General features: G+C 40.9%; 1 protein-coding gene across 1 annotated transcript in view; it reads right to left on the reverse strand.

Moving 5' to 3' along the window:
• The window catches only part of CARNMT1 (carnosine N-methyltransferase 1), a 28,934-nt gene that overhangs the window by 5,272 nt on the left and 8,497 nt on the right, over nt 1–15,165 (reverse strand). The window contains exons 7-12 of the mRNA XM_083464335.1: nt 14,021–14,127; nt 11,603–11,683; nt 8,651–9,605; nt 5,049–5,244; nt 3,506–3,669; nt 1,058–1,198 (exon numbers count right to left, since the gene is read on the reverse strand). Of these exons, the coding sequence (XP_083320461.1) occupies nt 1,058–1,198; nt 3,506–3,669; nt 5,049–5,244; nt 8,651–9,605; nt 11,603–11,683; nt 14,021–14,127 (1,644 nt within the window). The remainder of the gene's footprint in view (nt 1–1,057; nt 1,199–3,505; nt 3,670–5,048; nt 5,245–8,650; nt 9,606–11,602; nt 11,684–14,020; nt 14,128–15,165) is intronic.

Raw genomic sequence — 15,165 nt, forward strand, 5'->3', positions numbered from 1 at the left:
CAATTTCACCTTGCCACTCACAAAAGAATCTTGTAAAAATTGCAAAGCTTAAAATTTTTAGTTTGACTTTCAGTAACACAAGTTGATAGGGAGTGTCAATCTGCATTTTAGAGGTAGTTAATTTAACATCATCCTGAAGGTCCATTATTCATTAACAAGATATTATAAAGAGTTACAAAAGAAGCAATCAGACAAACCATTCACCATTTAAAAGTCTGGTCCTACCTCTCAAAATGTAGTATATTCTAAGATTCTTAAAGCAATAGATTGAGGTTAGCTTTAATTTTTGTTAGTTGTTAATCCTATTAACATTTTTTTAAATTAAAGTTTTGATAGCTTGCAGGTAATGCAGTTCTCCAGCATGCTTCCTCCTCATGAACCTATCTTCAAATTATTCAAATTATTATAACTATGTGTGTACAGATTCATACCTGAAGTTATACGCCCTCCCCAAGATTTAACTTTATTTTCCCCTCCTCCCTCCTATTGCTTTTTCCTTGTGTGTCATGTCTTTTTAGACTGTGAGCCTAAGGCCAGGGACCAACTTAGTATTTTTTTCAAGTCACGGTATAAATTATGTACATAAATGAATAAAGTATAAAATGTTTTTCAATTTCATGTTTTTAGCAGTTCCGTCTACTGATTTATAAACATGTACACACAGGAGCTTGATCCAGACATAATGAATTTTGGCTGATAAAAGGATGGACCCTAGAATGAACTACATGCCTATATCCTCCCTCCTTGCCCTGCTCCTGTCCTCCTCTCCTTGCGCTCCCAGTTTTCACGCTGATATGGTGGGCTGCTTACACATTACATAGTTTCTAGTTATTTTTTCCAAGCTCTGGAGAACTGTAGTTTAACCTCTGCTTATTAACCTGGATAGGAAACCATTATCATTTCGTAGTTAATAAGCATGGATTGATCAACAGATTCCCAATTCAAAAATAATGGGAAATTGTGGTTTAAAGAAGTCTGACATTGGCCAAAGCAGAGATATAAATACAGAACTACATGTATAAAGAAGCAATCAACAACTGAAAACAAGTTTAAGTACCTGTTGAGTACAAAATTAGAAGAAAAGAGCATAAAGAGGCTCCATTCATTTCCTTGGCAAGTATAACCAAGCATAGCTATTTCCCAGGCCAATCTACCTAGCCCAGCACCAGGTACCAGGATATTAACTTTGGAGAGATCCCTGTAACACAACAAAAATAATTGTTAATCCTTTAATAAAGATACTTGATAGAATGAATAGCCCTGTCAAGGGTTTTTACATATTGCAGGTGTTTGATCACATTTATATGGATAATTTGTGCCGTTTCCCAAATTAGCACATTATTTAGCAGATAAGTAATATTAAATTTGGTTTATATTTACCTAATATCTCCAGATCTCCTCCTACGTGAATTTCAATGCTTTCTTTCTTTCTGTTCTCTGTCCCACAAAGGACCTGAATGTTCTGACTACTGGATTCATTTTCAAAAGGGGGAGAAGCCATTGTTTCTTTGATCGCAGACTGTAGTAAAGCAGCCTTCAGCAACTTCTTGCCCTCCAGAGGTTTTGGACTACAACTATAAACTCTCAGCAGCCCCCGCATTATATGGCTGTGCTGGCTGGAGTGATGGGAATTGTAGTCCAAAACATCTACAGAGTACCAGGTCCAGTAAGGCTATACTAAAGTGTAGTGGGACCTTTGTCACTACATTATGACTTTCAGCTGATTACAGTAAATGTATTTTTACTGCTGCTGTTTGGATTTTACCTACACAATTAGCTCTGATGGATGACTTCTCAAATAATCATTCTTATTCTATAAACCACCAAGACAAATCTTATTCAGTTGCAAGTCTTAACAATACAAATTTGCTAATCTGTTGCAAACACAAATACTTTACCTGTATCCCAAAGTCCTGAAAGTAGTTTAAACATTTGATTATTGTCTTTGGAGGCATGTTCTAAGTTACATGCAGCCAACATGGTGTCCCCAAAATGTTGCAGGACTGCATCTCTATCATTCCTAACCACTGGCCATCCTGGTCAAAGGATGTTTTAAGGCTGCTATCCTAAACACACATACTAGATAATAAGTCCCACTGAAGACCATGCGTCTTACTTAGGCAAACATGCACAGGACTGTTTTGTATAAAACATCTACATCTTTTCTAATTTCACTACAAATTCAAGAGTTTCAAAAAAAGAAGCCTTAAACTTATTTCCACTTTCAATCCAGCTTATTTACCAGTATAATATAAATAAGTTACATTATTTGTAAAACTATTTACTATAGATTTACTATTAACTGTGTACAAACAGTTTTAACAGAACATTAGTGTAGGCCAGAAAGGTCAAATTTCAGTAAATTTATAAAATAGAACAACAACAAAAAGAGTACATTGTAGGAAGACAGAAAATGTACAATCTATAAGCATTTCTGCACAACTTAAATTACCAAATATTTGGAAACATTCCATTTTCAACTAAGCTGGGGGAGAATGTGATTATTTAGAACAAAGGAAAACACCTTTTTATTTAGATGTATAAAAACTTACCGTATATTTTTCTACAATTGAAGACATTCTTGAATGCCTTGAATCTAACAAGGGAAGGGTATTCATGTTATATTTTGAATGAGCTTTTGAGCGTTTATCTTCTTTAAAACTCTTGTTTGTTAGGTAATGCAGCAACACTGACTGCAAGCTAAGTTAAAAGTGAGATTGGAGATGGCTGGTTATTTCGGACTAGCCCACCATTGTTGTAAATGGAATTCTGTCAAGAGAGCCAAGTGACAACTTAGAAGAGGCACTCTGAATCATGACTGAAATGCCATTTTGATTCTGTAAGGAAACCAATGCTATAATATTGCTAGCTATTTATAACCAGTGTAATCAGACCTCACATTTATGGAAATAAAGAGCAAAAAATAAAAAATATTATGTGAATTATAGTGTTTCTTTAATTATTCTATTTTGCTTTAAGGATAGCTTTCAGCTTCTCCTCCAATGTGTAGCTTCATCTCCTGCAATATTTATTTAGATACTGATGATATAAATATCTTCCAATAGTGTATCTGTTCTCCACTTGTGGTACACTGTACTTATTCTATTTTAGAAAAGAGGACTAGATTAGATAGCCATTAAGTCCTTCTGATTGTAGAACCCTACATCAAAATATTAGCCAAATCAGACTTTTATATCTAACATGTTCTTCCACATGATAAAATATAAATAGTATGCATTAAGTTTTCTTGGTGCTAATCCAACCTAATTGGAGTGTTGTCTGTGCAGCCATAATTTTGAACTGCTGAACCTTAACATTTTGAGCAAAATCATATTAGTAAGGTGTGCCAAAGTTTATTATAACTTCTCCTTGTGCAGCTAACATGGACATTTTCAAAGATCAATTCTAACAGTTTTATAGTTTTTCCCCAGTTTAAAGATCATTGGCAACAAATGCATTCTTGTGCATACCTTCCTTTCAAATACATCTTTAAAAAATGATTTACCATCTGTCTTTTGGAAAGTTCTTTACAATTTCATTAATGATTGGCTGATAGCAGGAATCTCTCTCTGGTTTCCCAGTTTCACTCCAGTCTCTTACAAATTGCTTCAAGGTGGACTTTAATTTATCCATATCAAAAGTTGAAGCTGGTGTAATTTTTCCATTTTCCTGAGAAAAGTGTAAAACCAGAAAATCAACAATTGTTATTCACAATGCTACACTGTTGGGCAGTTAGTTGATATGCCTTTTCCTTCTCACCTCCAGGCTCATCTATCTGAATAACTGAATCATAAATGAAGTAAGCGTGAAAACATCACATCTACCCTTAGCATACCATTCTCTGAATATACTTCTTTATAGAAAGCAGGACATTTATTAAGTGAAATAGGAAAGGTGGGGGTAAACATAGACATAAATAGCCCCTTACTTCACTACATATGGCAAGTAAGAGTCTGTTCTAGGCAAACAAGCAGAGGCCTTTCTAAACTGATTGAGAACAGAGAAATATGGGCAAATTGGCCTGTGGAAACTATATATGGACTAGTAATGCTTGTGGAAGGCTAAGCTAGCATGGAAACTGAGTATTTTATCTCAGTGAGGGCTTATTCCACACACTGCGAGACTTCACTGAGAAGTTTGAACCTGAGCCATTTAAAACTATATATGGACTGTGAAATCAACGAAAAGCTCTGCAAGGAAAAGAAGCATTTAAAATGAATTATGAGGTAAGTGATACAGCCCAAATGATAGAATAAATGTGCAATAATAGTTAACTTACAAAGACTGAAATTTTATGCGTATTCAACTGTAAAAATATAGTTACTAATGCTGGACACAACCATCAAGTGGTCTAATCAAATGATTTAATATGTATCAAGGAACAAGAATAATATTCATAACTGATTAACCCAGCATAATAGGGAAAGAGGACCTGAGGCCCTCCTGATTTTGTTGGACTCCAATTCGCCTAATTTCTTACCAGTGTTAGAAACTAGCCAGGTGTGTTATGCAACTGGCGGAGGTCCAATTGCAACCTCATGGAGATCTCTGGATGCCAGGCTGGCAACTGGGTTAGCAAAATGTCTCTTAGAGAAGGATCTGAGATATTTTACTTGAAGCTTGAATTTGTTTTATTCTAGTTTCATTTGATGTTTTAATGTGTTGTCAACTGCGTTGAGATTTGTTATTTAAAATCTAAAGCGGTACAGAAATGACATTAGCAACAACATCAATAAACTTCATTGTTTGAAAGAAATGGCACCTAGACATTCCATTGCGGCAACCATAATCTAGGTTTGAGGTGCCATTTGGCGATTAGATTATACATCTGAGTTTCTAATGTTATTTCTTGCCATTGAACACGCTAGCTGAGAATGACAGAAGTTAAGAGTACAACAAGATATGGAAGGCTACAGGTTCCCCATCCCTCTATAAAACATACATTAATTATAGAAAAGAAAACACACATTTATGATGAGATAATAAATAAAACTGATAAAAGAGGGGAAGTAGCAAATAGTTGGTATTGAAGTACAATTTATACATACATCATCACCATATTCTTTATTTTCAAACATGTGTGTGCAGTCATTCACAACTGTCTGCAAGATTCCTTGATTATGGTCAATACATTTCCGAATCTTGTCAAGATGAGGAAGGAATTGAGGAAGCAATTTCTGTTGAATGGCTGGAAGGGATCTGAACTGTCTTTCTGCACGATTGACTCTTTCATGCATATTAATGCTAGAATTTTAAAAAAACCAGAATGAACATCAGAAACAAATATAAACAAAATTAAACTGAAGTTCTATACCAGTATTGTAAACCCACTGAGGATTCCTACTTTGGGACCATTTTTAATTGTACATTTATATAGTTACTTGTGTAAGAAATACATGAGTTCTGTACATCCCACCATGCAACCAAAGCAAACATATGCAGCAACAATTAAATCAAAACTATCTAATTCAGAATGTAGTCCTGTTCTTGGAAGGGCATCCCAGGAGACAGAACAGAGTGGAGCTTCAGAGGTCCACCCTCCAAATTTCTCTATTGCAGGCACTGAAACATCTTGTGTAATGGGAGGGAGTGTCCTGGGGTCATATTAGGGAAACTGGCTCCAAAGCCCTCCTGTTCCCGTGATTTGCCCTTGTGCATTGGGCAGTGTGAGGCAGCAGGACTCTGGCTTTTTCTACACCTCAGATTCTTCCAATAAAGCACTGCCCTGTTAAGGTCCTATGGATTTAAGTGGATGATTTAACTATATTCCTTATTCCTTTGAATGCTGGGAGTGAAATATGTTGAGTATTAGTCAAGTGCACTGATCATTATCATACAAATACACACATAATATAACATAACATAACATAACACAATACAATAAATACAGCTATAAAAAGCTTTGACTGCAGACAGGTGCTAGCCCTAGTACAGTGTGTGTGTGTGTCCATACAATGATTTCTGCAGTGTGGATGAACGGGATACAAAATTTTAAAAAGAGAAGTATCACTCTAACAAGCTATAAGACATGGCACTGGCGCATCCTAGTCCCCATTTTATTGATATGTGAAGTGGTTCTCATTCTTACCATAAGATGTTACAGCTTCTGAAACCTAAAATAAGCCCGGTGTGGCAAACACCAACACTCCACTGGCTGCCAGTAAGCTACTGAGCCCAATTCAAGAGTCTGTTAACATATCAAGCCCTGAATGACTAGGAACTTAAGTTGAAATCAGAAAGTGAGGGTCATCCAAAGGTAAAGAAGAAAAGCTGTTCTGGCAAGCAGTTTATCCCGCTTCCTTTCTAGAGAGACAAAATTATTGGTTTGTCATTCTGTGAAGGATTTTCAGGCAAAGAACCCCGACTGTTTGTAAATCATATTATAATAAAAGTCCTACATAGAAAAAAAAGGAAAGGGAACAGACTGGCTACAATATTTCCAATTACAGTGGTACCTCAGGTTACTTTGCCTTTGGGTAACGTAACTTTCGGGTTGCAAACGCAGCAAACCCTTTCGCCGCGCGTGCATGCACAGAAGTGCTCCTTCTGGTGGTCCATGCGCAACACAAAAAGTCGGCAACAAGAGGCGCCGCTTCTGAGAATGTGCAGAAGTGCTCTATCACACGCATGCACAGAAGCGGCACCTCTTGTTGCTGACTTTTCGGGTTGTGCACGGACCCCTAGAATGAATTAAGTTCGTATCCGGAGTGTCCACTGTAAATGAAGCATTAAAACATGATAAAAAGAAAGGATTCACCTATGAAATTTCAAATTTCCAGAGAGAAATAATAGAAAGTGGTATTAAATTATCAAAAATATACATTATGTTGTTGCAATAGGAAACTAAGAATGAAGAGGTCAAGTGTGTTATGATAAAGTGGACAAAATATGTGGGACATAATATGCAGATGACAGATTGGGAAAGACATGGAAGAATGATATAAAATTTAAGGCCTATACTTTACTTAAAGAGAGCTATATGAAAATGAAGTATAGGTGGTATTTAACACTGGCTAAATTGGTTAAACTGTATAAAACAAGGGAAAGTAAGTGTTGGAAATGTAAAGAAGCAGAAGGTACGTTTTACCATATGTGGTGGCATTGTAAGGTTATTTTAAAAATTTGGGAAATGATATATAATGAATTGAAAAAAATGTTTAAAGTAACTTTTGTTTAAAAACCAGAAGCTTTCTTATTAGGTATTACAGTAATGGATCTACCTAAAGAATACAATCATTTGTTCATGTATGCAACAACGGCAGCTCAGATATTGCTAGCTTAACACGGGAAGGAAGAAGAAGTCCTTACCAAGGAAGAGTGGCCAACAAAGTTAAAGGAGTATGCGGAAATGACGAAATTAACTGGGAAACTTAGAAATCAAGATGACAACAAATATAAAAAAGAATGGTAAATGTTTATTGCATAAGCAATGTATGCAAGTTAATACATTAGCAGGATTTTTTTAAAAAAACCACTTATAATGTGATAGACAATGTTTAAATTTGGAGGTAACTAAGAGATAAAGATTTTATAGACATGCATGAATAAAGATAATACAAAGGAACCAAGGGAAGGATAGAGGGAAGTCGGAGGATTCCAGTAATCCCACAAAGTGGATTTAATATTGATTGAGTATATAGTTGTTATAAATGTTTTATTTTATGGTGGGTTTTAATGTAATGATTTTGTTTTTTTGTGGAAACTAATAAAATATTATAAAAAAATATATTCCACTACTCTCATAAGTTCACAGGAGTTGCAGCTTGTGACAGCTTTCTCATTAGTTACCCCCCCCCCATGTGGTGCACATAGCGCTATCTCTTTAAAGCCTCCATCAGTTGCTGAAGATACACCTCTTTACCCTAGGCATGGAAAATTGAAGGTCTGTCTTTGGTGCTCTCCAAATAATTATTATGGAATTGTTAGGGGTTGCCACGTACTGTTGGTTTAACTTTTTTTGTTTCATATGCTTGAGAGGCACCAATTGCCAAGGCCAAGATATCAAATAGGAGTTGCTCAGCACCACCCAATGAATGACAGGAACTACCAAGGGACTGAATACTGAGAGGCCGAACAGAACCAAAAGCACTATTTAATCTGTAAGATAAAGAAACAAATTTGTATTCATTAGAATTCTATTAGGTGTTTATGTAGCAAGCTTTGGAAAAGCTACACTTATTTTTGTCTGGATGCACCCTCCCAGTCTGATGTCTGAAACGTGTGGATGCAAGCAAGCAGTCCCATACAAGTATTTACTGTTAGCATGGCACAAACAATAAGGCAGGTACTTTAATTCAAGCTTTTTGGTGCACAAGTCAAATTGCAAGTGCCTCTACTGAAGATATTTTGATCCTATTGTTAATTAGCTGTGCTGAATTATATTCCTATTATCTCACAAGGGTGCTTTCCAACCTGCCTCTAATAACCAGAACTAACTGCTTTATTTACCCTGCTCCCACTTTATCCCGGGTTAAGCATCATGACTTCCCCTCAAACACTCGTGGCAACTTTAGTTTGGAGAAGCTGCTGCAAGTTCTCTGCTGCTCCTCCATCCTGAAGTAGCTCTCGGGGTTCCTTGGGAGGAGCAACCCCCCTAGTACTATGGGATGGCCAGAGGCCCAGCCGGGGGGAGGGGGGGGGAGCCGGTTACCCGTAGTAACGGAAGGCGTTGATGATTCTGCGGAAGTGCTCCCTCTCCAACTCCTCCTCCTCCTCCTCCGCCTCTTTTCCGCCCTCCGCCGCCGGCTGTGTCTGCGGAGCCTGCTGCGCCTGGCCCCCGTCCCGCGGCGCCTCCTCGGCCTCTCCGCCGGGCCCGCTCCGCCGGCCCCCCCGGCGCATCGCCTTCCCCGCCGGCTGCAGCTGCCTTTTCCGGGACAGAGCGCACGCGGCGGCGGCGGCGGACATCCCTCTTCCTCCCGACGCCCAACGGCTGGCGCTCCTGGCGCGCGCTTCCTGCTTCATAGGGGCGCGCCCGCCTCTCGCCCGCACGGCGGCGCCGGCTCCTCCTCCCGCCTCAGGCCGCGCGCGCACGCACGCGCAGAAAGATCTCCGAGACTGCGCAGCCGCGTGGCGCCGCGAGGCTCCCTCCCTTCGCCCCAACGAATTCTCGCGGGAAGATACGAGCCGCCCAACCCGCTCGCGACGTCGAGGGCCGCCTCCGCCTCTGCGGGCGCGGGTCGAGCGGCCTCCGTCGTGCGGCTCCCTCAGGGCGCTGGGCTCCGCGGGGAGCGATGCTGAGGCGAAGCGGGCGCCGCGAACCAGGCTCGCCCGGCTCCCTCCCTGGCGGGCCCACCATCTGGCTGCACGGGAACCTTCCGCGAGGGAAGAAGCGGGGCCTCGGCAGCCGCCGCAGAGATCGAGGCCCCCCTGAAGGGGCGAGGGGGAGGCCCGGGGGGGGGGGGACCGCGGCCGTCGGGGTTCCGGCCCTGAAATCCCACCCTGTGGAACTGGAAGGTCTCTGCAGTTGCAGCGGGGCCTCCTCGGAAGAGCCCGGCTGGTCAGACGGAAGACTCGCTCCAGCCCGTGGTAAGTCCACGAGCAAGGAAAGTGTCGTGCGAATGGATGGATTCCCAAAGCTGCTTTGGATACAGAAGCATTATAGGCCTCTGGGGAAAATTGTGATGTATTTTCCCTTCATCTAAAGCTGAGAAAATTAATTGGTGTGTATATGTGTATTTAATAGTATCCACTTGGTTTTTTCTACAATCAAGCAGTGTATAAAATTTATGAAATAAATAAAATATCTATCTAGCTACAGCTGCTGCAGTCCTTGTTATTTTAATGCGAGATACCTAAATTTTTCCTAATGACAACAGCATCCCACTATGTACATATAGGAAGAGGGAACAGAATGTATTATGGCTGTAACAGACTCCACTGCTCTATAATAATATAATAATTTTTTATTTATACCCTGCCCTCCCCAGCCAAGGCCGGGCTCAGAGCGGCTTACAAGCAATAATAAAAACAAGATGAATGATTACAACTTAAAAACAAAAATAAAATACAACATTAAAATAATGGAACATTAAAATATTAAAATGTAGCCTCATTGCAGGAGAAGGAAAAGAAAAAAGAAAAGGGGGGGGAATCAAATTGGCTCCAATCCAAAGGCCAGGCGGAACAACTCTGCCACTAGAATGCTGGTCCTACCATATACCAACCACCAATCTGTGTATTATGTTTTTTAAATATATATATTCTTACTATGCTACAAAATACATCAGGACTTGCAAAAGAAAAAATAATCATCTATTGCAAAACACATTTTGCAGACTTGGGGCTGAACCCTGTGGAACCTATTGGTAAATACCTATTGGCCTCTATTCAGAATTCAAGGGGATGGGGAATCATTAAATGATCAGCCCTATTTCCATCATAGCATATTTTAGCCACTACCAATTTAAGAAACAAGTATATGAAGACCGGTGCTTGTTTCTCTTGATTTTTTTGTAATGTACTTGACTTGGTCTCTTTCATAGACTCCCATAGTTATAAACTATGTATGATTTTAGGCAGCCTTGCGGAGAAGATAATTGTCATTTCTCTTACCCCTTATCAATGGTCTATTAGGTTGCCGAGTATCTGACAGTGCTAAAAAGAGTTCACTACATTCTACTGTAATTGTTTCCCCCTTTTAATAAAATCAATAAGGTTATGTATCATGACAACTTGCCTGTAATTCAGAATTTATTAATTTTTTTATTAAACAAGATTGTTTTGTAATAAAAAAATCAGCTTCCTGCAAGCAGATTTTAGATATCTAAAATATATTTACCAAGCATTACAAAAGTATCCTGATGCTCCACTAAAGGATGCCTTGCTTGCAATGCCACTCACATTGGAGGAACAGATGTATCACAAAGGATGCATTCAGGAGAGTAAAGTGGAAAACACTGAGGTGCAGGTAGGGTAATAGAAAGTTTGCCCCTTTGTTATGTTGGAGGAAAAGGACAGTGGATGTGGCTAGGTTCACTATTGCATTAAGCAAGGAGAAGAGACTGCACCTGGAAGAAAGCATCTATGAGACGATACGTAATTTCTCTTCTGTCCAAACATTCTTAGTAAACTCTGAAAGTTTTAAGGTTTTGATTCCAAATGGATGGCAGCATTGCAAAAGAACAGTAACTCCAAATAAACTAGCTGGAAAGCATATCCATGAGAATGTCACATATGCTCACGGTTCACTGCTGCTTTGGAAGGGCTTCACTTAGCTTCTTAAAACATTGTTTTAGCCAGAACATATTAAAATATTCATGTATGAGGTTTGTTATTGCTCTCATCGAGGCCAAGGCTTTATACATGCACAATAGCACCACGATCATCTGAAAGGTTGGAAGAGAAAAAACACACACATTCACAAACACTGGGCTATAGCTTCTTTATAATCACTCATTAGTTTTTATAGATTTTTTAGATGTCAAGTTGGACAGAATCACAAAAAGGTTATATCATCAAATTAAGTTAGATTGAATCCCTCCTGGCTTGGAGATTCCTATTTCTGCGAATCAGGCAGGCAGCCTGCCCTAGATGGGAGTTGTACTCCCTCTGAAGGAGCAGGTTGGTCTAATACTCTTAGACCAACTTTCCACTAGCTACTTACTTGACTTTTCCAGTTCTTGTGTTATATCATTGTATAGCCTTGAATAAAGGTCTTCCTGTGATTGAGTTCCATCCAGATAAACTGCAAGAGGAGCAGTGAAGTAGTCAAAACATCTTCAGTACAGCCAGAAATTTTCAATAGGCTACCTTCCAGTGCAACCCACATTGCATTCACAACTCACATAAGCTTTATGTACAGTGGTGCCCCGCAAGATGAATGCCTCGGAAGACGAAAAACTCGCTAGACGAAAGGGTTTTCCGTTTTTGCATTGCTTCACTAGACAAATTTCCCTATGGGCTTGCTTCGCAACATGAAAACGTCTTGTGCTTTTTTTTTAAAGCCGCTTGAAGAGGCGCAGTTGCAACGGACCGTGCTTCGCAAGACGAAAAACATCGCAAGACGAAAAGACTCGTGGAACGAATTCTTTTCGTCTTGCGGGGCACCACTGTACTGGCTTTTTTTAGGTGATTTTTTAAAAAGCTGCAGACAAACATATACACTAACAGTGCAAAGGGTGCCTAAAGGCCCTATCTTATGCATTACCAGGGAGTAATTACCAGTAAACTCAACTGAACTTACCTCTGAGTACACATGCTTAGCAGAGAATTTTATTTTGTTTTTTAAATATCCATCTTCAGATACCCACACTTTCCCATCCACGTTTACCATGAGACAGATGCTGAAGCGTTCTGACAAAAGAGATGGATTTAGGGCAGTGCAACCAGTTTTGCCTCACTGGGCGCTGAGCCTAGGGGGTGCTACAGGGCATCATAACTATGACAGATAACCCGCCTTAAGCAGGGGTTACGTTCTAAGCCCCCACTCACGTACAGTGGTACCCCGCAAGACGAATGCCTCGCAAGACGGAAAACCCGCAAGACGAAAGGGTTTTCTGTTTTGGAGGCGCTTCGCAAGACGAATTTCCCTATGGGCTTGCTTCGCAAGACGAAAGCCCATAGGGAAATCTCCGGGGACCTCTTTTAAATGCTGGTGGTGGGGAGCAAAGCCTTCCCCCCCCCCCTCCGGCCTTCAGAAGAGGTCCAAGGAAGGCCGGCGGGGGCCGAAAGGCTTTGCTCCCCACCGCCAGCATTTTAAAAGCAGTCCGGGATAGCAGGGAAGAGCTTCCCGCTATCGCGGACGGCTTTTGAAGGCAGGCGGGGGGGAGCAAAGACTTTCGCCCCCCACCCGCCTTCAGAAGAGGTCCAGGACCTCTTCTGAAGGCGGGCGGGGGGCGAAAGTCTTTGCTCCCCCCTGCCTGCCTTCCCGGACGGCTTTTGAAGGCAGGCGGGGGGGCAAAGACTTTCGCCCCCCGCCCGCCTTCAGAAGAGGTCCAGGAGAAGTCCTCCGCTGTCCCGGGGTTTTTTAAAATGCTGGGGGTGGGAAGAAAAGCCCTTGTCCCCGTCCCCCCCAGCCTTCAGAAGAGGTCGGGGCACAGACTGTCCCCGGACCTGGTCTGAAGGCGGTTTCCATAGGAACGCATTAATTGATTTTCAATGCATTCCTATGGGAAACCGTGCATCGCAAGACGAAAAACTCGCAAGAAGAAAAAACTTGCGGAACGAATTAATTTCGTCTTGCGAGGCACCACTGTATGTGAAAATTCTGTAAGTAGGGAGCACTGTCAAAAAAGACCTGTTTTTTCCTGCTTTCCAACTCTCACCTTCTCCATACAACTCTCTTCAACTAGAAGCTCTGGGGCCGGCTGAAGTCTGTGCAGAAATGCAGCTACTACACATGTAAGTGTCTAGGTGGGGAGGCTGAGCAGCCTAAACAAAGTCCCACTGCACCTTCAGTCTCTTTGGGGCTTCCTCCACCCTCACTGAGGTCCTCTTCAGGCTCTGGGGAGGGTCTCCTCATGAGGACCCTCCAGCTCTCTCATGCCATTTCCTGGTTTGAATCTATCCATTTATTTATTTCCCGGTGTCATGCTTATACATAGGCACACACGTTGATCATGAGTAAGGGGTAGGGGAGCCTGTCGTGAATTGAGCAAAACAGAATGCATGAGGTGGGGAGGCACCAAATTTTGGCCTTGCACAGGGCACTGCTGAAATTTGAAAGTTCAAAATTCACCCCTACCAACAAAGCCAGTCCTTTGAACCTGAACTAGGTAATATCACTACTTTTGCAAGCATTCTCTACTTGAATGAGCTACATGTACAGTAATACAGAAGTTGCTTCAGGTTGAGCGTTTCCGGGTTGTGCTTCGCGGCGACCCAGAAGTAACGGAACGCATTACTTCCGGGTTTCGCCGCATGCGCATATGCTCAAAATGACGGCATGCGCAGAAGCGGCGAATCGTGACCCACGCAGACGTTGGTTGCATTCTGCTCAGGATGCAAATGGGGCTCCAGAGCAGATCCCGTTCACATCCAGAGGTACCACTGTATATATTATATCTAAATGTGTTTGCCATACCGATGCCAGTTTCGTTTTCTTCCATTTCTCTCTTATGTTTCAGATACATTGGCCATACGTGTCCATCGAAGTATCCAGGTGGGTCTGGTGGGTTATAAATTCGTGTGCTATATAAGAACAGAAGCTTTACTCAAACATCTTGCTTAACAAGAATTTATATAAAAAAATATCAAAAGCCTCTAGTGGACTGATCTACTGCTGACAGAATATTTATATCTTTAATTAACATGGTAACTTCTTAATAAAATGTTTCTTCAGTACTTTCTTCAAACTCAGGAAAACACTTAATCTCAAAGTGTCCAATACCGAAGACTTGGTGCAAATTCCTCTAACCCCCTTTACTAGCACAGATTTTGATTTTGTGACAGCCGCCGCCTCCTCAGGTGTACTGGACAGGACCTCAGACCTTTAGTAAAGCCTTAGCAAGCCTGTGTCCTGGTAGACTAATACATGTCCTGATGTATCGCAGTGGTGTAGCATATGCTTTGAATGTAAAAGTTCTTGGGTTTATTCCCTGACACCTCCAAGTAGAGCTGAGAATTTCCCCCACCTGAAACCCTGGAGAGCGGCTGTCCGTCAGCTAGCTAGACCAATGGTCTGACTCAGTCAGTACAAGGCAGATTCCTATTTTCCTAATGTATTCAGGGACACGAAGCATCCTCCAAAAGCTTTAATTGCAAGTTGATTTTTTAGAAACATTATTGTACATTGTGAGGTAGAATGTGCTATTAAACTGGGCTTACAGCCTAATCTAAAAAATGATTATTTTAAATGAGCGCTACTGCTTTCTTTTATGACTTATGACTCAATGTACCTATGGTTTTAAAAATTGAAACGCAAGGCTACACTTCTGTATAGATCTATTTTGGACTAAGCCCCACTGAATTCAAAGAAGCCTTGCTGGAGTAAGCGTACTGTGTTGGGCTTTTTCAATGAAAACCCAAAGTCTAGATTATTAAGGCATGCATTTATAACCTGGAGAAAAGACCTAATCATTACGAAGCAAAACAAAACTCACTTATTGCAGTGCCTAGTACAGTACAGCGTAGAAGAGCAGCACGCTCTTTATTCAGTTTATGTACTGCAACAATGTTAGCTTTATTTGTAACAACATACATAATATATAGAAACAGAAAGTTTGCCTG

This window comes from Podarcis liolepis (assembly GCF_965112155.1).
Source record: "Podarcis liolepis genome assembly, chromosome: 11".
NCBI classification, from domain to species: domain Eukaryota; kingdom Metazoa; phylum Chordata; class Lepidosauria; order Squamata; family Lacertidae; genus Podarcis; species Podarcis liolepis.